This window comes from Prunus avium, chromosome 4 (genome assembly GCF_965620075.1).
Source record: "Prunus avium chromosome 4, drPruAviu1.hap1.1, whole genome shotgun sequence".
Lineage (NCBI taxonomy): Eukaryota > Viridiplantae > Streptophyta > Magnoliopsida > Rosales > Rosaceae > Prunus > Prunus avium.
The window spans coordinates 37,134,973-37,157,224 of record NC_142287.1 but is presented as its reverse complement, the minus strand read 5'-3'; the positions used below and the strand labels follow the sequence as shown (position 1 = coordinate 37,157,224).

The 22,252-nt window shown below is 38.5% G+C and overlaps 3 protein-coding genes and 1 pseudogene across 4 annotated transcripts; 3 read left to right on the top strand and 1 right to left on the bottom strand.

Moving 5' to 3' along the window:
- The first annotated feature begins 4,247 nt into the window (after positions 1 to 4,247).
- LOC110763060 (putative WRKY transcription factor 31) lies at positions 4,248 to 7,371 on the top strand. 2 transcript variants are annotated; one of them, XM_021965797.2, is made up of 6 exons: positions 4,248 to 4,883; positions 5,059 to 5,160; positions 5,345 to 5,530; positions 5,638 to 6,051; positions 6,154 to 6,267; positions 6,366 to 7,371. In XM_021965797.2, exons 1-6 carry the CDS (start codon positions 4,518 to 4,520, stop codon positions 7,035 to 7,037), a joined length of 1,854 nt encoding a protein of 617 aa, XP_021821489.2. In that variant the 5' UTR covers positions 4,248 to 4,517; the 3' UTR covers positions 7,038 to 7,371. The 2 variants fall into 2 exon arrangements, with proteins under 2 accessions (XP_021821489.2, XP_088108123.1); XM_088251997.1 differs by lacking the exon at positions 5,059 to 5,160.
- Positions 7,372 to 11,217: 3,846 nt separating this feature from the next.
- Positions 11,218 to 15,935, top strand: LOC110763092 (aspartic proteinase). Its single transcript, XM_021965844.2, has 14 exons — positions 11,218 to 11,374; positions 11,902 to 12,279; positions 12,391 to 12,451; positions 12,724 to 12,818; positions 12,924 to 13,036; positions 13,160 to 13,328; positions 13,447 to 13,486; positions 13,617 to 13,681; positions 14,345 to 14,458; positions 14,589 to 14,653; positions 14,840 to 14,996; positions 15,078 to 15,197; positions 15,503 to 15,591; positions 15,710 to 15,935. The coding sequence occupies exons 2-14, from the start codon at positions 11,908 to 11,910 to the stop codon at positions 15,792 to 15,794; spliced, it is 1,545 nt and encodes a 514-aa protein (XP_021821536.1). The 5' UTR covers positions 11,218 to 11,374; positions 11,902 to 11,907; the 3' UTR covers positions 15,795 to 15,935.
- Positions 15,936 to 17,757: 1,822 nt separating this feature from the next.
- On the top strand, positions 17,758 to 19,461 carry LOC110763111 (mitogen-activated protein kinase kinase kinase 18 pseudogene; annotated as a pseudogene).
- Positions 19,462 to 19,704: 243 nt separating this feature from the next.
- LOC110763131 (uncharacterized) lies at positions 19,705 to 21,873 on the bottom strand. Its single transcript, XM_021965890.2, has 2 exons — positions 21,714 to 21,873; positions 19,705 to 21,108 (listed from the first exon to the last, which is right to left on the bottom strand). Exons 1-2 carry the CDS (start codon positions 21,871 to 21,873, stop codon positions 19,763 to 19,765), a joined length of 1,506 nt encoding a protein of 501 aa, XP_021821582.2. The 3' UTR covers positions 19,705 to 19,762.
- Between the last annotated feature and the right edge of the window lie 379 nt (positions 21,874 to 22,252).

Here is a 22,252-nt window from a genome sequence, read left to right as displayed (position 1 = left end):
GTGCTTTTTGGTTCCATTAGTATGTATTTGTTTTACGTTAAACCTTATTGGAAATTAGCATTTAGCCATGCACTTGAGATCCTAGGTCTGATTCCCCTCTCCACAAATAGCGCTTGTATAAAAAGAAAATAAACGTATTAAAAATTAATCAATGAAATTATAAACTAGCGTGATTTATATGATTTAATGTATACTTTTATTTCTAGAAAGACTATAGAAACTGGAAGTAAAAAATAAATTTCATTAGATTTTAAGGTAATAACTTTAGCTAGTCTATCAGTTGAAAAATTCATAGTTCCGCTCTTGGATATAAAAAAATGGATCGTGGAGTGGACTAAGTGTTAGGCAGACAAGCGGTAATGGCATTGAAAAGCAGTGGAAATATGTACTAGTAAAGATATGGCGTATCCATTAAAGCATGCATGCATCATCTTCATCTCCTATACAAAATCGTTATGGTTTGAGATTGCTTCATCTCCAAAGATTCTATCTATTCTAGCCTAAGAAATTCTCCGGAAACTTTGCCTTAAAAAGTTGAGTAGAAATTAACGCAAAAGATTTATCCATATAAGTTAAGTGAGTACACGCACAAGGTCTTGTCTTGAAGTAGGAATTAATGAAGAAGAATGGAGTCAAAAAGTAGGTCCTGAAATTTAAGACCAATACCAGAAAATTGGTGTGAAAGCGAAAAGAAATGCATATATTAATATATAATTCTTTCTTAGGGTAAGGGAATAGGGATTGGGCAATTGGCACCTCCTTTTCTTATCATCATAAGAAAAGATGATGAGAAGAAATTTATTTAAAAGTAGCCCCAGTCCACCGTCATCTGCCCAATTTTCTACCCCAAGTCTACGTACACCCGATCTTTTCCTGATTAGGGAGGTCCAAACGTGCACAAGTAGAAGAACCAGCACAGCTCCTTTTGGAATTTTGGGTTCAGGCCGCAGGACCGCCCAATTTCTATTCACACCACCCATATTAATATATTATTCATCACCTCCTCCAGCCTCCAGAACTACTACAGCACACTTTTCTTTTCTTTTCTTTTCTTTTTTCCTGGTCAAATTAGATACTGAATATAAATGATATTTTTTAATCTTGTTTTCGTGTAAGCTTTATCTTTGTATGCGAGTCTTTTTCGTAGTATTGATAAGATAATTTCTGGACCAATAATGGCAGCCCAAAACAAAGCATTTTATCACTTAAGGCAAGCACAAGGCCAAAAGGAGGCGAGTCTCTTTCCAAGTTAAAATTTCACGATCAACTTGACCTCAACCTCTTATAATAAGTTAACGTAGTTTATTAGGAAAAACCCAACAAGAGTTTCTCTCCTACAAGTTTCATAACGTCACTTGCATCATCAATTAATGCAGTGCAGGTATAGACATCCAGCATCAAATCAGGGAAGCTTTTTGTTTTTTGTTTTTTATTTTCCTTTCGGTGAAATTTCAATTTCAATTTCAATTTCTTATGCATGTGATGCTGAGCTGACAAGTGACGACTCTAAAATCAGGATGGATTTTCTTCTGAATTCACCGTATAATAAATAAATTAAGAATTAATCATTCAAATTTGTTTGTATTATCTCAAAGTATATACATGTAGCTGTGATTGTCACAGATTTGTCGGCCATAGCAGGGTTTGAAATTTTAGAGAAATCTGTCTGAACCCGCGTTAGTAAACAAAGAAAATTAAACCCAAGTGCGAAGGGCAGGCCAATAATAAGTTGCTGACAAAAAAGACTAAACAAATTACTTGTCAAAGAAATATCAAGGTTGAGTTGTTGCATGCGCATGCGCAAGAAGCATCTAAAAGAAATTCAGATATTCGTTACCAATCAATACTGTGTGAAAGCAACATTGTTTCGATCGGTGCCGTCGTTGGTTCTTCATAGTCTGATGATGATTTTCAGTTTTTTCTTAAACCCTAGCTGTCCAACCTAACCATACACCCAATTTCTACGTCATGAAGTAAGCCACGTGGGAAGTGTCACACCGTCTACGGAAATCTGAGTCAACTCTGTCTTTTTCTTCTATATATGTTGATATTGTTTATTGATCGGTGTGAAACAATGAATTAATTAGTGTGTATATATATGCTAGTTTAATGTACAAGGCTATTGACATGACATTTGGAAATGCCAGCTCTTTTTCCATGATCAAATCTTTTTCTATAATATTCACAATCTAATCTTCTTTGCATTTTGGTTCTAATTATTATTTTAAACTTGATTTCTCGCAATAATTTTTGTTGGACTTGTTTTCTCACTAGATGGACATGGACATGGACATGGACATGGATGTACAAAATTCTAATACAGCATGTTTAAAACCTGCCAATGTACGTAATATATGTGCCTACCTACCAAGTTACCAAGTTACCACAACTACCTCTCTTTTATTTATTTCTTTGGGCGCCGTATGTTTAAACTTGTTCAGAGTCTCCTCCCTCCAGTTTCACAAACCTACCCATGCGAAATTAAAGAGAAATTGTGCACGACTTGTTGGATTCTTCCGATTCCCGCCCATATATAATATATATATAAAAGAGAAAATGCATGAATATGATCGATGAGAACAGTGAAAGTGCATGGAAAGTGTTTTGGTGATTGATATCAAATTGTAGTCTCTGGAGACGACGACTACACTTTTCCCATGCTAAAATATATAAAAGCCTAAAGGAGAGGTTCAAAGGTTGGATGTTGAAGTTTCTTTCCAAAAGAAAACTCAATTAGTCAAGGTAAACGAAAGGAAGCTGGTCGAACGTTGTTTTTTCTTTGTTGGGTACACGATGCAGAAAAACCTCTCCCATTTTCAAAACTAGCATTAAAGGGGACTAAAGCAACACAACAACAACGTCACAATTCTTTGAAAATCGCTACACCATCATAAAGTAAAGGGATTAGGTACAATACTAATCACCCGTACTTATGCGGCTCCATTTTTTTTTTATCGAATCATACTAATATTATTGACTGCAATTCTGAACTCAAACCAACTTGACAGCGGTGAAATTTAAATATTACATTGACGATATATAATAACGTAAATACGCCTTCATTTCTTCCCAATCCCAGGTAAAGAATTAAGCTCTTGTTTATAAGTCTTTGGTCTAAGTGACAAAAAAGAAATGGGTTATTTAATGAGTTGATAAGTAATTAATTAATTAATCGCCGTATGTTAGGATCAAGCTATTAGTTTATTGAAGGTTCAATATATGGAAATCAAATCTGTGGACTTTGAACAAAACTCTGCGTATCACATAATTGAATGAAGAAGCAGCGTTCGTGTATTATTTACATGGAGTGTGAAAGGGACGAGGAAGACAAAGTAGACAAAATCAATTGGAAATGACATATTTTTACTTAAACAAATAATTAATTATTCCAGTAAGTAATATTAATAATTGAGAAGTTTAAAAAAAATAAAATAAAATAAAAGTCTAAGCAAGTGACTCGGTCCCACAGGTAAACAGTCAACATAGTTCCCGGACAGATCTGAAACGTGGAGAGTAATGTCATGGTAGGTGGGGTCAGGGGGAGACTAGGCCACTGCCTCTCCCGGTCATCAGTCACAGCAAGAGAGAGGAAGAGGCGGGCCGTCAAAATCATTGACTTGGCTTGGGCCAATTGGGCCCCTTTTGCTCTTTTTTCTTATTTCCTCACGTGGAACGCGCCGCACACTTCGGGGCGGTGGGATTCATTTCTTTTTTCCTTTCTTTCTTTCTTTTGTTGTGTCATACACTTTCCTTTGATTTATGAGAATGAGTCAAACTCTTTCTTGACGAAATGTGGAAGAAACCCCACCCCAAAAACACTCTTTTACTTTATTATTATTTTTAATACAAGCAAGCTATAGCCTTAATTAATTTTAATTCATTTAATTTATAAAAAAGAGAAATTTGAATTTGAGTGCAAGAGGACGAGCTCACTAGCCTAACCGACTTGCTTAAAGTGATAATCCAAACTACTTTAAATTAATCTAATCTATTAAAAAGGAGATTGAAACTCAAGTATAAAGAGACAAAGTCACTACCCTTACCGACTGACTTAACTCAAATCTACCTCTTTTGCCTGACTTTGTTTGTGTGTAATCTTACCATGTGGGTCGGGTCACAATGGAGTTAAAAGGGGTGGCCCGTATTGACAAGTGGCAGACTGACGCACCAACTGACGCAAGTGTGGAAGGAAAAATCAATAAATAGGAAAATAAATAATCCCACGAATTTCTCACAAATCCAATCTAGTTGTTCTCAGTTTGGTCTACGTCCATACCCTTTTTATAGGCGAACACATTGCACCGGTAAAAGACTTCACAGACTTCACCCACACACACCCCTCATCTCTCTCTCTCTCTCTCTCTGCCCTCTTCCCCATCTCTCCTCTCTCAGTCTCTTAAAGCCTACCCCTTCTCATCTCTTCTGTCTTTCTCTCTTCTCTCTGCAAGTTTATCTGTCTTTGTTGCTCTTCTGCATCAACTTCTTCATCTGTTCATCCCAAAATACTATATAATTTTATGGACAAAGGATGGGGGCTCACCCTTGATTCTGACTCCTTCGGCTTCTTCCTCAACAAGCCCCCGGCTGCTGTTAAGCTTGATCATCATCAAAACAACAACAAGAGAAGCAATTTTTTTGGTGGAGAAAGGATGTTTCCGGGTATGGAATTCCCCGTCAAACTTGGCGGCAGGGAAGACCAGCTGGCTGGTCCACAGCCATCCATTCATGACAACAATAATCGTGTGGTTGTGGACGAGGTCGACTTCTTTTCTGATCGTAAGAATAAGCACAATACTACTACCGCTGATGATCATCATCAGGATTTGAAATCCAACGGTACAATCAGCGTCAAGAAGGAGAATTGGACTGGCTTGGATGTCAATGTAAGCACCCCACAATTTCAATTTTGAGTTTTCTTTTTTATTTGTTATATATGGAAAATAATTAGTTCTCATTAATTTATATATAATACTACTTGCATGTAACAGATATTTAATTTTCAGTGGTACTTATTTTTTTTCTTGTTACTTTTTTTTTATTTAAATAATCTAAAAATAGACTGGCTTGCACCTTGTTACTGCTAACACCGGAAGTGATCAGTCAATGGTTGATGATGGGATTTCATCCGATGTGGATAACAAAAGAGCAAAGAATCATGAGGTAATTAATGAGATGAACACCCACCAGAAAGCAAATTCATGATCAGAATTTTCCTATTCTTAGACTAAAGTTGATCAACTTTCTATTAGTTGCTTGCTAATTATGCTATTTAAGGATATTATTATTAGTATTACCCACTTAATTAATTAATAATATAAAATTTTGGGTTGATCATCATAATCAGCTGGCACAGTTGCAAGTGGAGCTCCAACGTATGAATTCTGAAAATCTGAGGCTGAAAGAAATGCTTGGTCAGGTGACCAACAACTACAGTGCTCTGCAGATGCATGTTGCAGCTGTAATGCAACAACAGCAGCAGCAAAATCAAACAGCCTCGGCTGATCAAAGCTCTCAATTAAACCATGATCAGGTACCTATAATTCAATATCGTTTGCCTTAATGATCATAACTCGATTAACTATATGAGTCAAATAGCTTAACATATTATTGTTTTTTGTTGGTATAATGAATTATCAGAATGTTGAAGCAAAGTCTGATCAAGAGAAGAAACAAGCGTTGATGCCAAGGCAGTTTCTAAACTTGGGCCCCAGGGCCACAGCCGAGACCGATGACCAAGTTTCCAATTCTTCATCAGAAGCCAGAACCCGATCGGCTTCACCTCAGAACATTAATGAAGCTGCATCATCAAAAGATCATCACCTGAAGAAAAACGATCATCCGATTGGTCCATTGGATCCCGAAAACTCTAACAATTTCAGGGATGGTAAAAGGGTTGGAAGGGAAGAGAGTCCTGAATCTGAATCACAAGGCTGGGTGCCCAACAAGGCTCCTAAGCTCAACTCCGCAGCTAATAAGCCAACTGATCAATCCACCGAGGCCACCATGAGGAAAGCCCGCGTATCGGTTCGAGCCAGATCAGAAGCTCCCATGGTAAGTAATTAATTAAGATGGTTCAACTTCACTCGGCAGCAATAAATTAATTCATAGTCTCCATCTTTGCTGAATTAATCGCGATTGATCGATTGATTGCAGATTACTGATGGATGTCAATGGCGAAAATACGGACAAAAGATGGCAAAAGGAAACCCATGTCCTCGTGCATATTATAGGTGTACCATGGCTGTTGGTTGTCCTGTTCGCAAACAAGTATGTTTCATTTTAATGATATGATCAATTTGAAAATTTAATTAAAACTGGTTAGATGTAAAAGTACTGATACATATTATATGTTAATTATTTGATAGGTACAACGTTGTGCTGAGGACAGAACCATATTGATCACAACATATGAAGGCAACCATAACCACCCTCTGCCTCCAGCTGCAATGGCCATGGCATCAACCACAACAGCGGCAGCAAGCATGTTGCTTTCAGGCTCCATGTCAAGCGCAGACGGGATAATGAACCCAAACAATTTGCTAGCCAGAGCAATTCTTCCATGCTCATCAAGTGTGGCAACAATCTCAGCCTCTGCTCCTTTCCCTACTGTCACATTGGACCTCACCACCACCCCATTACAGTTCCAAAGACCACAGTCCCAATTTCAAGTCCCTTTCCCAGGGCAACAGCCACAACTGCCTCAAGTTTTCGGACAGGCCCTTTATAACCAATCCAAGTTTTCTGGGCTTCAGCTGTCTCAGGATTTAATGGGGTCTAATTCCCAACAGCAGCAACAACATTTGCCGCATCAAACTCAGTCTGCCTCGTTCGCTGACACGGTGAGTGCCGCTACAGCTGCCATAACTGCCGACCCAACTTTCACTGCTGCTCTTGCGGCCGCCATCACCTCCATCATCGGTGGAGGTCATCCGAACAACAACAACAACAACAACAGCGCCTCGACGACCTCCAACAACAGCAATGGAGGCAACAACAACAACGGCAACAGCAAAATGAGCGGCTTCCCAGGACATTAACTAGGATATTGGGGGACCTATTATTTTTTGTTAATTTGTTGATTTTTATTTTAGTGTTGGCCGTGTCTCAGTCAGGTTTCTGCTTCTGTTTTTGGGGTCTAGAACGAGATAACATGTTCATATCTTTTCTTCTTGTTGTTGGGGAGGGTTTAGAATCGTCGTTAGATCGATCACAACTTCATTCTTTCTTTCTTTTTTTCTTTTTTGTTTTGAATAATTTGATTCAAATTTTTCAGTAAATACACACGAAAACAGAAAAGTAGCTTCGTTTACATATATGTATTATTTACTATTCCAATGAATGACAACAAGTACTACATACATGTTTGGTTTCTATGTAGTTTCCGTGTAATCTGATGATTAATTAACAAACATTGACCACAACATACCAAGCAAGACAGACAGAGACGGAAATCGTTGTTTACAAGAAAACCCACAAAGAAAAAAGAGAGAGAGAGAGAGAGAGAGAGAGGGAACAATAACGTGGAATATTCTCATTTGATAGGCCGAGGGCTACGGCTCCAGTCAACGAATTCGGCCATTTCCATTTGACACGTATAATGGTGGTACCATAGACTTAGCAGAGACTTCCAGGCAACTGCGTGTGAATAAATTAGAGAGGAGGTCAAATTCATACAAAACGAAGAATAGACAAGAAAAAGGCAATTTGGATTGGTTGTTTTTTTTTTTTTTTTTGGGCGAAGAATTTGGATTGGTTGTTTAGTTTCGTGGATTGTGGGCTGCTTCTGCTTTGCTAATATTCAATAGGATACGTTGTTGACGTTTTGGGCACTGAGTTTGACATCACGTCACTGCCTTTCATTACATATTACAAAGAAAAAGAAAAGGTCGACCATACGTAACGTGGAGCGTTGTGGGCCGCCACCACCAGCAGCAGCAGCAGCAGCAACCGTACCTCATCCACCGTACAAGAGGAAGAGGGGATCTTTTACTCTTCGAAGACTACTCTTTATCCATTGATGGACAAAAACTCTCATCTCATACAATAGGGATAATAGGATAACACCGTTACAAGTAATGGGGTTCAAATTCAATTGTTTGATTGGTGGCGGTGGTAGTGGTGGCGGCGGCTGTGGAAGACGAAGACTTGTCTTTTATGATATCCGCGTGCTTGCATGTGAGTGTGTGACCAGTTGGAATTTGGAAGACTTGTCTCTCATCTCATCTCTTATTCTTGAGCTGAAGAAATCTTAGATCCATATTGAAAGGGAAAGACTTTGATTTTTATGACATCCGATGCGAACGTGCAGTTTTGATATTTACGACTGTTTTTCAAGGTTTGACCTTACTACCAATACCAAACCTACTGCACCCAATCAATGAATTCATAACAACACAACTGTGTACCTGCAGCCTCTAGAAAGAAATTCTTATTTTTTGGATTATTATACATATTCCCATATATTTTCTTTTGGGATCTTTTGGTTTCCCACTTTGTTAGTAAATCATAAATCACTTCACTTTTTTTTTGGGGGCAGCTTTTTAATAAATAAATTTGAAAATTACATACAATAAAATCCCCAAAATCAAACCCACCATATTCATATATTTGAAACATTATCTCTTCATAAATATTAATAAATAAATAATTTTGTTAATTCATTGACAGAGAGTCTTCTTCTCTTGTTGCCTGATCAGAGGGAATATATACAACGAACGAACGAGCTGTCATTGCTTCCAAAATGGTCTTTCTGGACCAAGTCAACAAGAAATACCTTCATACACTGGGGCAGGCTTCACTGTTAATATATAAGAACACAAAGAGCCACGACATTAGAGTCTGGCCCAAGAAGCCCAAACTCTAAATCTGCTTTTAACAGTATGGCCGGCTGGCTATACTCTTAAATTATATTTTAATATTTTAGAGGTACGGCCGTGCGGCTATACGCTTTAATTATATTTGAATAGTTTAATAGTACAGCCGCCTCGCTCTAGGCTTTAATTATATTTTAATATTTTAATATTTTAATTGTAAAGCCGCTCGGCTATACACTTAAATTATATTTTAATAGTATAGCCGGGCGGCTATACTTTCGCTGATTTTCCTGGACCATAATTTAAATGGGAAAAGATGGATGCAGCACCTGTAGCTGCTCGCTTGGATGCGGCGGCTATACAGATAAAGAATCTTCTATTCGTGTTTGCTGGATACCTTGTATTGCTCATTAACTAAACTGTTTTTTAACATCCAAATTTTCATGATTAAACTGAACTTAACCCTGTTGAAATGACTACTGTATAGATTGGTCTTACATTTTCTTGAGATCTTGTGTTTAGCCATGAGCATTATTTTGTGGCTTATGGAACTTTTGAAAGTATAGATTGACTAGTATGACACACATGCACTCAATATGATTATTCACATTGTATTATGTTATTAGCTACATTTGCAGAAGAGGTGGTTGTATTCTATTCTATGGAGCATGCAGAGAATTGGATGAGGATATCAAGATTTAAAAGAAGATGTTTTGTGTTGCAACTTGCAAGTGGATTAGGAATTGCTAGGACCAGCTATCAAGGAAAATTGAAGACTCTAGTACAGAGACAGACTGCTCAGTGTGTTCCAATCCAAGTGTTCCGCAAAGGAATTGGTGCTTTTATTTCTTGATGTGAGAGTTGCTTGATCATTAAAGCTCATTGTTGGGAGTTGGACGTTGTGATTAGTGTTTTTGTGGATTTCGACGAGCTACTTCACCCCCATTGTTGTGGGTTTTTTTCTTCTTCTTACCAGCATAATGGCATTGTTCGGTTTGTCAAACAGAGGATTTACATAGTATAGCGCAACGCAAAAATGCTTAAAAATTACATTTTTGAATTTTAAATAGTATATCCACGCGCTGTTATACTTTTTTAAATATATACAAATATTTAAAAATAAATATAGTACAAATAATTTTATTCATTGACAAAGGCATGATAAAATTATATAGAACGAGCTGTCTTTGCTTCCAAAATGGTCTTTCTGGATTCATTGTCTGCCACAAAGAAAGACGAAAACAACAAGATAGACCTTCATAGACTGGCCCAGGCAGAATCTGGCCAAAGAAGCCCAAGCTCTAAATCTGGGCCCTCTTCATACATCTATACTTAGTTCCGTTCAAGTTCAACCAATGGTAATAAGAAAAGGGCTCCTCAACTGAAGTCAATTTTGCACCCGAATTCGAACCTCTTTTTACGTAATTTAAATTAAATTAAAATAGAATACTGCTTGTATGAAAGAAAGAAAAAAAAAAAAACTGAAGTCAAGCTTTGTGTTTGTTATGGGAGAGAGCAGAATGAAATTTTTTTACATCAAACAAAGGAGGATAATGGATAAAGTAGAATGAACAAATTAAAAAGAACAGCAGACGTGCCTTGGATTGGAGGGAAGCACTTTCTTTCTTGCACTCAGCAGCAATCACCCTTGGCCTTACAATAGCTTTAGCTTGCATAATATTTATTTATTTAGGCTTGGACAATTAAGGTTCCAAGCCTCTATTCTCTTTGCTTGTAGGGAATATATTAATCATTTCAATTGTCCAATCCTCCCCCACCATAATTAAATTCATGTATTTTTAAATAGACATCCAAAAGGAAATTGTTTACAAACTAACAAGTTATTAGTATATCTACATCATTTGAGTATAAAGCATTTCTGCTCACAAGCGTTTTTATCGACAGCACGTTAAAACTAAAAACTGAAATACTTATCAGGAGATCATTTAGAAGTGCTTACTCAAACATAACCTCATAAGCACCTTTAATGGTGAAATTTCAGGTGCAAACCAAAAAACAAAAGAAAAAGAGAGAGACAAATTTCATGTGTAACCCAACAAAACAGCTCAGCGTGTGGACCCCAAACGTGGCCGAGTAGGCAAGAAAGCAAGAGGAGGTGTCGCGTGCTAAAGCAACCAAATTTCTAAACTCATGACACGTAAGCATTCCGTTGTAACGCCACTACTATATTCCCGCGCTGTTTTCCTTCGCGCATAGCATGAAGCCATCCCTATCTCACCAACCCACGTCACCCACCCTCCGATGATATTCCCTTAACCCTTAATCACCCTTCATTTTGTAAAATGTCCCCGAAACGAGACTATCGTGTCTTTGCCCAAAGGTTATCGACCGTTAAAGGCCAATAACGGACGGCTCAGATCAACATCCTTGATACCAATACGCAACAAATAGGGTGAGCTTAGCTGGACCCCACTGGGTCTAAAACAGTGACAGGTCCTCTGTTTTTCTTGTTTTAAAGACACTTTCTTTGGTGTTTCTTCACCAGCTTTCCTCTCGCTCTCTTTCTCTTCTTCTGCCGCGAGCCTGCGACAATTAAACCGGTGAATACATTTTCTCTGTTTGATTTAATTTTTCTGATTATTTGCTTACACTTTTAGGTAACATGATAGTGAGCAATGGTTTCTCGTCTTTTGGTAGAAAATGGTACTTGTATGTTTAATCTTTTCTGCATTGTATTTTTTGGTTGACATGAAATTTATGGTGGTTTTGAGTTTGATCAAGTCAATGGTTGCATGTTTCTATTTGAGTGTTTTGTTTTCTTGTAAGTTTTTTAAAAGTTCAAATCATTGTTGGTTAGTGAGTTTGGGGTTTTGATGAGAAAACGAACAAAATGATGTTTTTATTTAATTTTTTTTTATTTAAAAAAGAAAGACTGTGGCCTGGCCTCGCATTATATTATATAAGCTAGTAACCTTTGTCTAAAGGCAGATGAAGCTGAATCAAGCTGCGGTTTGCTTTTCAAATGTCATATATTTAAATACTGTATTTCTAATTGTCTATGATGTGAACACTATTTTCGTGTTTCAGAATTAGACTTTTCATTTATTGGTTTTTGTTGAACTTATAGGTCAATATGGGAACCATTTTTAAAGCGGTTGGGTTGCCTCTGTTCCTTTCAAGCTTGTTGCTTTCTCTAGTTTCCTCTGCACCCAATGATGGGTTGTTTAGGATTGGACTCAAAAAGGTGAAATTGGACCCAAACAACCGGGTTGCTGCACAGCTGGAATCCAAGAATGTAGAAGCTTTGAGAGCCTCTATGAGAAATTACCATCTTCCTGCTAATCTTGAAGACTCTGGGGATATTGATATTGTCTCCCTAAAGAACTACTTGGATGCTCAGTATTATGGTGAGATTGTTATTGGTACTCCCCCCCAGACGTTCACTGTGATTTTTGACACCGGAAGTGCTAATCTGTGGGTTCCATCATCCAAGTGTTATTTCTCGGTGAGCTTTAACATTTATACTTTGCTGTAAATTTAACAAAAGTGAAACTTATTGGATGTGTAAAGAACTTGGTCTGAGACAACAAGATCATGGCTTTTCATTTGGGTGCAGGTTGCATGTTACTTCCATGCCAACTACAACTCAGGCAAATCGAGTACATACAAGAAGAATGGTTTGTTTTCCGTGCTCACCCGTAACTGCTTCTAAAAATATGTTTTATAGATTGCATCATTAATTCAAAGGCTTTGGTTTAGAACAATCTTATCCAGATTAATGGTTCAGCTGAATCCTAATTTCTAAAACACAGTTTTTTGTTTGATAATGTGGTACAAACAACTGCAGATCCAACTTTAACTGGGTATGACAGGACAATTATCATGTGAATGCTGCAACTTTTGTTTTTGGGTTAACTGTATAGTATAATATTTGTCCGCTGCTGTGCAGGGACATCTGCTTCTATCCAGTATGGTACTGGAGCCATTTCAGGTTTCTTTAGTAACGACAATGTTCAAGTTGGGGACATCGTTATTGAAAACCAGGTAATCATAACTCCAAACTCCGTCCCCCCCCCTCACCTTATCTCTCCTCTCTCCCAGTCCAGTGTTTCGATTCAACTGTTCTCATTACTGGTTTTACATTTTCAGGACTTTATCGAAGCAACTAGTGAGCCTGGTCTCACATTTTTGGCTGCCAAGTTTGATGGTTTATTAGGACTTGGATTTCAAGAGATTTCGGTTGGAAGTGCTGTCCCGGTGTGGTATGCACTTGTATCTATAATTTTCATTGATTAGTTTTTTTATTTTCCAGAAACAAATAAATAAATAGTTCATTATTCAGTATTCAGTATTCAGTGTTTGAGATTGCATACATATTATTTTAGGTACAACATGATTGAACAAGGTCTTATCAAGGAACCACTATTTTCCTTTTGGCTCAATCGTAATGCACAAGAAGAAGAAGGCGGTGAAATTGTGTTTGGCGGAGTTGATCCAAATCACTTTAAGGGCAAGCATACATATGTTCCTGTAACGAAGAAAGGCTACTGGCAGGTTGGTACTGAAACAATTATATCCAATGTGGAAGTCTGATACTTTCTTTTCTTTTCTCTTCATATTATGGTACCTTTATTTTGACCCAATTTTCTTACTCATTTCCCTCTTTTGGTAGTTTGACATGGGTGATGTTCTTATCGGTGGTAAACCAACTGGTATGTACCTTCTTGATGCCTAAAGCAGCGTACTTCAATGAAATGACAAACAATACAGTAAAAAAATGTGTGCACTGAATGATATGTACATGGCCCCTTGTTTTTCTGACTTAACCATACTGCTGTTCAGGATATTGTTCTGGTGGCTGTTTCGCCGTTGCAGATTCAGGAACTTCTCTTTTGGCAGGTCCAACAGTATGTAATCCAATTTTTAATTGTTACTTTGATTTTCTGTTAATCAATTCCTTGGTGGGTGCATGTTCCGCCTGTATAACTTTGTCGAGCTTGTTTGATTAGCTAGTTCTTGTTCAACCTTTAACTTCTCAGGCTGAATATTCTTATAGAAGTATAAAATGAGAAATGAAGTTGTTTTGATTTGTACTTGAAGAATTAAGTTCTCACGCTTGTCAACTAGGCCCTGTTATACATGAGCATGTTAATCACCTTCCTTCGCGTATATAGATCTAATGAAGTACTTCTGTCCATTATATCTTCTAGTTTCTGTTTGTGTGGCAACTGTCTATTTGCTCTCCTTCTCCTTCTTTTCCCCATCTCTTTTTCTCTTTCTCCTTTTTCCCTTTTTGGTGCATTGGTTATGGGAATTTTTATTGTTGAATCCACAACCCTGCATGTGAAAATTTTAGTGTCTTCATGAAATTCTTATATATGCTTTATTTATTTAGTGGTTGTGCCCTGTAATTTTTCATTATAAACCTTTAAAATGAGAATTCTGAGCCCTCTTTTCTTCTTTTGTTTTTATCACTGCACTTAAAACTGCTTTTTTTTGGGCATAGTTTTGTGACTGCACTAGTAATGATTTTGGTCTTGATTAATCTCTCTCTCCCTCTCTACTTGAAGACTGTGATTACCATGATAAATCAAGCCATTGGAGCCGAGGGTGTTGTTAGCCAGGAATGCAAGGCAGTTGCTCAACAGTATGGGCAAACCATTATGAATCTGCTTTTGGCTGAGGTAAAAGTAACTGCTATTCTAGTTTACTTTTTTTTTTTCTTGTGAAATAAAATTCAGTTACAGATGCTTATATCTTGTCATGAGTGGAGCTGATCATAATTCACTTTGCCTTGCATACTTTATCCAACAGGCCCGACCAGACAAGGTTTGTTCCCAAATTGGATTGTGCACCTTTGATGGGACTCGTAGTGTTAGGTCAGCATAAAAAATGTTCTTTTATTTGGGCTTGCGCTCTTTATGCAATGCTTTATTTGAATTCCCTATATTTACTTTTTATGTTTTTAGGGAACAAAACTGTGATGTCTGTCACTGTTGTCATTATGTGAAATTGGTTGCTGCCTTGGGTAATAAACTTGTTGGTTCATTGTTGTGTCTTTATAGTATGGGCATTGAGAGTGTGGTGGATAAGAGCAACGGGAAATCTTCTGGCATTCTTCATGATGCTTCGTGCTCTGCTTGTGAGATGGCGGTTGTCTGGATGAAAAACCAACTTGGGCAGAACCAGACACAAGATCGTATTTTGAACTACGTCAATGAGGTAAAGTAGTTGCATGATACTTGATCAAAATTATAATAGAATCGTGTCTCTTTCCGGCTTTACAATAGTATACCTCTGCAGCTTTGTGAACGGATGCCAAGCCCAATGGGGCAATCTGCTGTTGACTGTGGAAGGCTTTCTTCCATGCCTAGTGTTTCCTTCACCATTGGTGGTAAAGTTTTTAAGCTCACCCCAAACGAGGTATGACAGCATCCCAACTTATCCTTAGCTATATGGTTACTATTCCTTCTGATCTTTTATGTAATGCTATCAGGTTCCTCAAGGTTTAAGATCAGCGAATGAGGAATCTCATATTCTCTTTTACTAGAATAGAAAAAACAAATGTTTGAATTCTAATTAAACCATTGTTTCTTGATCAATAGACTACAGTTTATTTACGTTTTCATGACATATTGTTATGCTGCCCTGTGGATTTGCATGTTTAAAGTTGCGGTGAAGGCTACCTTTGCACTTTTAACGCCCGTATTTTCTGTTTGTTTGAGCAGTACATACTTCAAGTGGGTGAGGGTCCTCAAGCTCAGTGCATAAGTGGCTTCACTAATATTGATATCCCTCCTCCCCGAGGACCTCTCTGGTATAATCATATAATTGAACACTTGGTCTTTTTGCCTCAAAGCGCATGTCATTGTTTGTCATGCTTTATAGATGGTGAAACTTTTGTTTTGATTCTCACTTGCGGCACTGCAATGCAGGATCTTGGGAGATATCTTCATGGGTCGCTACCACACCGTCTTTGATTCTGGAAATATGAGAGTTGGATTTGCAGAGGCAGCGTAAAGAACCTCTTCCCTGGGCCCTTGTCTAAATTGGTTGTTGTTTGCGCATCTTGTTTACTTGCTGTCTATGTATCTCTATGTAATTTGAAACTCGAAAGTTGAGGTGTTGGCCCCAGCCAAAATGTAATATAAGTGTTTGAAATCTTCGGTGTTATAAGTTTGAGAGCAGTGAGTTGTTCATTAAAGAAAGGCATGAGCTGCTAAAGAGAGACAACTTATCGATATTCTTCAAATTTAACCATGGCCAAAGAGTCGTAAAGTACAGAAGAGATTAGCAAATGCAAGAGATTGCAAGATTATTTAAGAACCAAATCAGGACAGAATCTGAATGATAGGGGGGAAGCCTAGTGACATTATTTACTGGTTGTTCTCAAACCCATGGGGTTGTTCTCAAACCCATGGGGTTGTTCTCAAACCCATGTATTGCGTATAAGAAACTTGTTCACTTGTATCTCCAGAACCAAAAGCCACACAAGAATGATAGTTTGATGGGGGTGGAGTGGAGGGGCATTCCAGGCAGGAGCCCACAACCCAATGGGGCTGGTGATGAAGATGAGGTGGGAGTAATACCAAAAACTTATGTTACGAAAAATTGCAAAATTTGAATGATGCTTGATAGTTCTAGTGGCTTTGAGTCCAAGTTATTGGCGTGCATGATATATAATCCATGGATCATCTGAATTGATATTACGACTAGAGTGCAAAATCGACTGGTCGTCAACTGCTGGACAAACCCTTCTATTGATCATGATAAGACTGGATCGGTTAGCTAGCTGCCTAACCACATCCCATCCCTGGGAGAAAAAATTTCATATCTCTATTTCATTGCCTCATTCTTTCTATCTCTCTCATCTTTTGATAGGTAACATTATGAGAGAAATAAAGAGAATTGGACAATGAACCGGAAATAGGTAAATATTTCTCCATCGGAAAGCCTAATTTATTATCAAGTCATATCAAAATAAATAAATAAATAGCGAATAGCTTAAAGGAGGGTGGGTGACACAAGTTAAGGAAACGTTTTGTTGCTTGCTAGCATGAAGCACAATGTGGGGTCTGAAAAGAAGTGCCGAAAGCTGACAATAAAAGGAGAGGAGGTAAAAGGAAGGCAAAGAAAGGAATGGATAGGTGGCATGTGAAAAAAGAAAGGCAGCCAGCCCTTAAAATGATTGGGTTGCTTAGAAGGGAAGAAGAAGGAGGGACCTAAAATCACAAGGGTAAAGGCTTAGGCAAGGCAAGGCAAGGCATGAATCATCACTTCACACACTCCTCATGGTGTTGGTGTTGGTGTTGGTGTTGGTGTGAGAGAGAGAATGTGAGTTGGGTTTGGTTTGGGGCTTTATACAAGTTTATCCCAACTCTCCACTCAACTCTCTAATTTCTAATGCTATGCACACAAAGCCTTTGGCTTGGGTTGGTTGCTCTGATCTCATACAATAGTTGATCATTGCCTAGTGGCATTCTACTTGAGACACTATTCAAACACCAGAGAGTCGTGAATTAAAAGTCAACCTAATCTCTACACTTAAGCTAATAAGAATATCCCATGAAATTATCCAAATCCAATCCATTGTACTTGTGCATACATTCATGCATGCACGCTCATTATCCATTGAGGAGTAAGGAGGACAATGGCAAGGCGACTTGCCTTGCCCCCATTGAAAATGCACTTTAACACCGCAATCCACGTCTCCACTTGCACACCAAAACGAATAGAATTACTTTAATCATATTTAATCATATACCTCCTAAAGCTAACCTAATCTAATCTTATCTTAGCTAAGCTAAGCTAAGTAACCGCCGGCCAAACTAGTAACATTGCAATTTGCACCCTCCTTTTGCCACGTGGAAGCCTCACATGACTTGTAGAGAGACGGCGGCCGCCCATTGGTCCAAAAGCCGAAAGGCTGGAGAAAGGTTTTTAAAAAGCGCATAGCTTCTCACATTCTTAGCCCAACTGAATGTCAGAAGCCACCACACCCTTCTTGTTGTTCTCTGCCTCTCTCTCCGGCTTCTCTGCTTTCTCTGCCCTCTGCATATATATATAATTCAGCTCCTCCCACCAAACAAAATCAACACATACCATTTTACCTAACTTGTAAATTCTTCCCAATGGACTGGACCAGGGGACCAACCATTGGCCATGGCTCCTCTGCCACCGTCTCCATTGCCAAGTCTCATGGCTCCGGTGAGGTTTTCGCAGTCAAGTCAGCCAAGCTCTCACAGTCACACTCCCTTCAGATGGAGCAAACAATTCTGTCTACATTAAGCTCTGCCCAAATTGTATCATACAAAGGCTGCAACACCTCCACTGAGAACGGCACCGTCTTTTACAATCTCTTCCTCGAATACGCACCCGGAGGCACACTCTCCGACGCAATTCGAAGGCAAGGCGGGTGTCTAAACGAGGCCGCCATCAGATCCTACACGAGGCAAATTCTGCTTGGGCTGCACCACCTTCACTCTAATCAAATTGCTCATTGCGACATTAAGGGTCAGAATGTTTTGGTCGCAAATAATGGGGCGGACGTGAAGCTCGCTGACTTAGGTTGCGCCAAGCGCGTAAATTTTGATCATGGGTTGCCAATTGGGGGGACACCGGTGTACATGGCGCCGGAGGTGGCTCGGGGAGAGCAACAGGGACTCGCCGCCGATGTGTGGGCTCTGGGATGCACGGTGATCGAGATGGCCACCGGGCGGGCTCCGTGGCCTTGTGTTTCCGACCCTATATCGGCCATGTACCGAATCGGGTTTTCCGGTGAAGTGCCGGAGATACCGAGCTCTCTGTCGAAGCAAGGCAGGGACTTTGTCACCAAGTGTTTGTTGAGGGACCCAATGGAGAGGTGGTCAGCTGGTGAGCTTCTCAAGCATGGATTTTTACTTGAGGCACCCAATTATTTGCTGAGTCCCACAACTGTGTTAGATCATGGTTTGTGGGAGGAGGAGTTTGATTTGGATTTGGAACACATTTGGGAACCGACCCATCAAAGTGGTTGCTCAAACTCAGCTAGGGGAAGGATCCGACAGTTGAGTGACGGCAAAGCGGTGTCATTTTCAGGAGTGACCAATTGGGCTTGTGATGATGAAGATACTTGGGTCACAGTGAGAAGCAACGACATTGAACATCCAGATACGACGCTCCATTGGAACGAATATGAAGCCAATGATATTTGTGACGACGAGCCTCAGCCAACAAAAACAAATGCAAAAGCTACTAGTGGTGGTGGGTTGGGTTTAGACGCTAGTGAGGCAGCTAGCTTTAGCAGTAGACATAGGAAGAAAAGCAGGGCTTGGACGGCCTCCAACTGTAACCAATATGTCTTTTGTGGAAATCTGAATTTTGTAAACAAGGAATTAAGGTTGTTTATTGATCAGCTCCTTATAATTCTACACTGTTTTCCTTCTCTTATTCTTTCACACAGCCTAGACATGCCCCCATCATACTTTCATTTCGTAGTGTTGTCTGTTTTGAAATAGGGTTAGTTTTTTGTACACCCAAGATGTGTCTCTGGACACCCACCTGCCAGAAGCTTAACCAAACTTCCCAAAGACGCAAAAAAAGTTGTTTGGTTTGCTTTTGATATGCCCAATAGCCACCTGTAAATGTTTGTGACTCTTTGCAACTCTGGGTTGTAGTGTGGATAGTACTACTACAGGCAAACCAAATACCACACGGATTATATTCTCTCCACCCATGGACTCAAGAAGAATAAGTGATGCAAACAGTGTAGTGAATCTGTGAAACGCTTGCATATATAAGATCAAAGAAAATATAAAGACGAGATAAAATGTGAAAAATATAATTCCCAAAGTGACGTAAGAACTCAAATGTGAAAAGAAAAAAAACAGTCATCTTCCAAACAATGGTCATGAAAATTATGAACTAAAATGTGAAAAATGGAACTCCCTAACAACTGCCATGAAAAGTAAATAACTTAAAAACATCTTGAAAGGTCTGCAACCCCCTAATTAATCTTCTTGGCTTTCTTGTGAGTCTGTGACAATCTCCCGTTCTAATTGGCTTCTTAAGATCTTGGTCTCCTCAAGTAACTGATCATACTCAAGAATATCATCTTCTAAATCCTCCTTCAGATAAATAATATTGGCCTCTGTCTCTGTCTCGACTTCATGTTCTAGTTGTTTAAGCTTGTTGTCATATGACTGCAACTGGCTCTTCAAGCTTTGGTTTTCCTCAACTACAACACCTTGCTCGATGAGTAACTCTCCAAATAGTTTCCTTACAATATCAGTATCGGCTTCTGCAACACAAACCTCTTTCTCTTTGTTCTCAAGTTCAAATTCTAGTTGGTCCAGCCTTATTCTCAATGACTGCAATTGTTTCTCTTTTTCTGCAAGTATACCATGGTGGTTTAGAGAAGCCTCTTCAGATCTTTTTTGTAAAGCACTAACATAGTTACTTTCAGCCAAAAACTCTTGTGTCCTTTCGTAAAGTTCATATTGTAACTGTTGGTTTTCTTGCACTACAATATCTTTCTCAGTATGTAACTCTTTCAATAAGTTACTTAGAGAAGTAATATTGGCTTCCGCAACATCAAGCTCTTCGGTTTTCGTCCTAAGTTCATATTCTACTTGGCTGAGCGTTGCTTTCCAGAATTGCAATTCGCAAACATGATCAAACTCTGTCTTCTTCTCGATTTCAGATTCTAGCTGTTTGAACTTGTTGTCATATGACTGCAACTGGGTCTTCAAACTTTGGTTTTCCTCAAGTAACCCTCCATATAGGTTCCTCAGAACATCATTATTGCCTTCTGCAACATTAACCTCTTTCTCTTTGTTCTCAAGTTCAAATCCTAGTTGGTCTAGCCTTGTTCTCAATAACTGTAATTGCTTCTCTTTATCAGCAAATAAATGACTGTGGTTAAGGAAAGCTTCTTCGGATCTTTTCTGTAATGCACTAGCATAGTTATTTCCAGCCAAAACCTCTTGTGTCATTTCTTCAAGTTCATATTGTAGCTGTTGAAGTTTGATTTTTGATGATTTCAACTCGTTTTGCAGACTTCGATTTTCCTGCACTACAATACCTTGCTCAATATGTAACTCATTAAATAAGTTACTTAGAGAAGAACTATCGGCTTCTGCAACAACAAGCTCTTTGGTTTTGGTCATTAGTTCATATTCTACATTGTTCAGTTTTCTTCTCAAAAACTGCAATTGGTTTTCTTTTTCCCCAAGCAAACCATTGTCGCTCTCTAAGAATCTCTTGCGCAATTTTGCCACCAACCTTGTTTGTCTCCGAAGTTTTCTGATATCCTGACATACTTTGTGCATCACAAAATCAAGGAATATGCATAATCCTGCAAGTTAATGAAAATGTTTTAACTTACAAATCAGAAAACATTATCAAATACCAAAAGAAGAAGAAAAAAAAATCAGACATTGCCCTACAACACATGCAACAGTACGATGCAACTTTCCTAGGTCCTGCCTATATAGGTATGGTACTGTAACTGTTGTGGACTAAGGAGTGGTGGGTGTTTGATATTTGTTAAGTAACCAAACAAGGGCAGTTCCCGGTTGGTTCTAGCTAGCTCTGCGTGGACTATATTTAGAATCATATTAGGCTTCCTATACTGGTTCAATTTTCAAATTAATACAAATCACTTGAAATTTCAAACAGTTTATATATTAATATCATCGTTTCTCAACGTTCCAGCCCACAATGAATAACATGCCAATTCATTCTACGGAAATAAATGTGTTATCTAGCATAAATACTTAAAATATATCATGCTAGTTTATACTAGGGACTCTAATATTCACGCACAACTAATTAGGGATTTTTAAAGGGAGGGATGTATAATACAAACTCAAATATATATATATAAATCAACAATTCGATGAACATGAAACTATCCACTAAAACCAACATATGGCAATTGAGCAAAGAAAAAACACTTACCAATAAGAATTAAATCAATGAAGTAGTCAAAGAACTGGGAATAGTCGACGACACGTGACAAAGGCTTCTGAATCATCCTAACATAGTGTAGAAAGCAGAACAATCTGAGCATGCTCTTAACAACCATGAGCCAAAACAATGGAACATTATTACTCCTCATAGCGGACATGTTCATATTTTCAGTGTTGAGAATATCTCTAAAAAAACTATATTAGTTTTTGATGAATTGAAAGCTACATAGGATTGCGTTTATATATATATATGTATCAGATTAGGCCTTATGGGAAATTTCCTTGATGCATTAGTAATTAAGGGTGAGTTAGGAATCCTATGAAACTAAGGAGTTTGAAGACAGAATATGAACCTCAAAACCGAACCTGCATATATTATTAGTATAAACTTTCCGTTTTGAGTTTTGGGTTCTTTTTCTTTTTGGGATGGGAAACGCAACCTAAAACCAAAAGAAAGGGAAAGTTCTTGTGGTTTGTACAGCAACTTAAGGAAAATAATCAATCGCGGTATTTTGTAATTTGAATGAA

Bases quoted from the DNA above. Each gene is read 5' to 3' on its own strand.
- LOC110763060 (XM_021965797.2), top strand. From the start codon at position 4,518: ATGGACAAAGGATGGGGGCTCACCCTTGATTCTGACTCCTTCGGCTTC. The intron at 5,531-5,637 runs GTACCTATAATT...ATGAATTATCAG, and splicing joins CTCAATTAAACCATGATCAG to AATGTTGAAGCAAAGTCTGA. The intron at 6,268-6,365 runs GTATGTTTCATT...ATTATTTGATAG, and splicing joins GTTGTCCTGTTCGCAAACAA to GTACAACGTTGTGCTGAGGA.
- LOC110763092 (XM_021965844.2), top strand. From the start codon at position 11,908: ATGGGAACCATTTTTAAAGCGGTTGGGTTGCCTCTGTTCCTTTCAAGC. The intron at 15,198-15,502 runs GTATGACAGCAT...TTGTTTGAGCAG, and splicing joins TTAAGCTCACCCCAAACGAG to TACATACTTCAAGTGGGTGA. The intron at 15,592-15,709 runs GTATAATCATAT...ACTGCAATGCAG, and splicing joins CCTCCCCGAGGACCTCTCTG to GATCTTGGGAGATATCTTCA.
- LOC110763131 (XM_021965890.2), bottom strand. From the start codon at position 21,873: ATGAGGAGTAATAATGTTCCATTGTTTTGGCTCATGGTTGTTAAGAGC. The intron at 21,109-21,713 runs GTAAGTGTTTTT...ATTAACTTGCAG, and splicing joins CATTGATTTAATTCTTATTG to GATTATGCATATTCCTTGAT.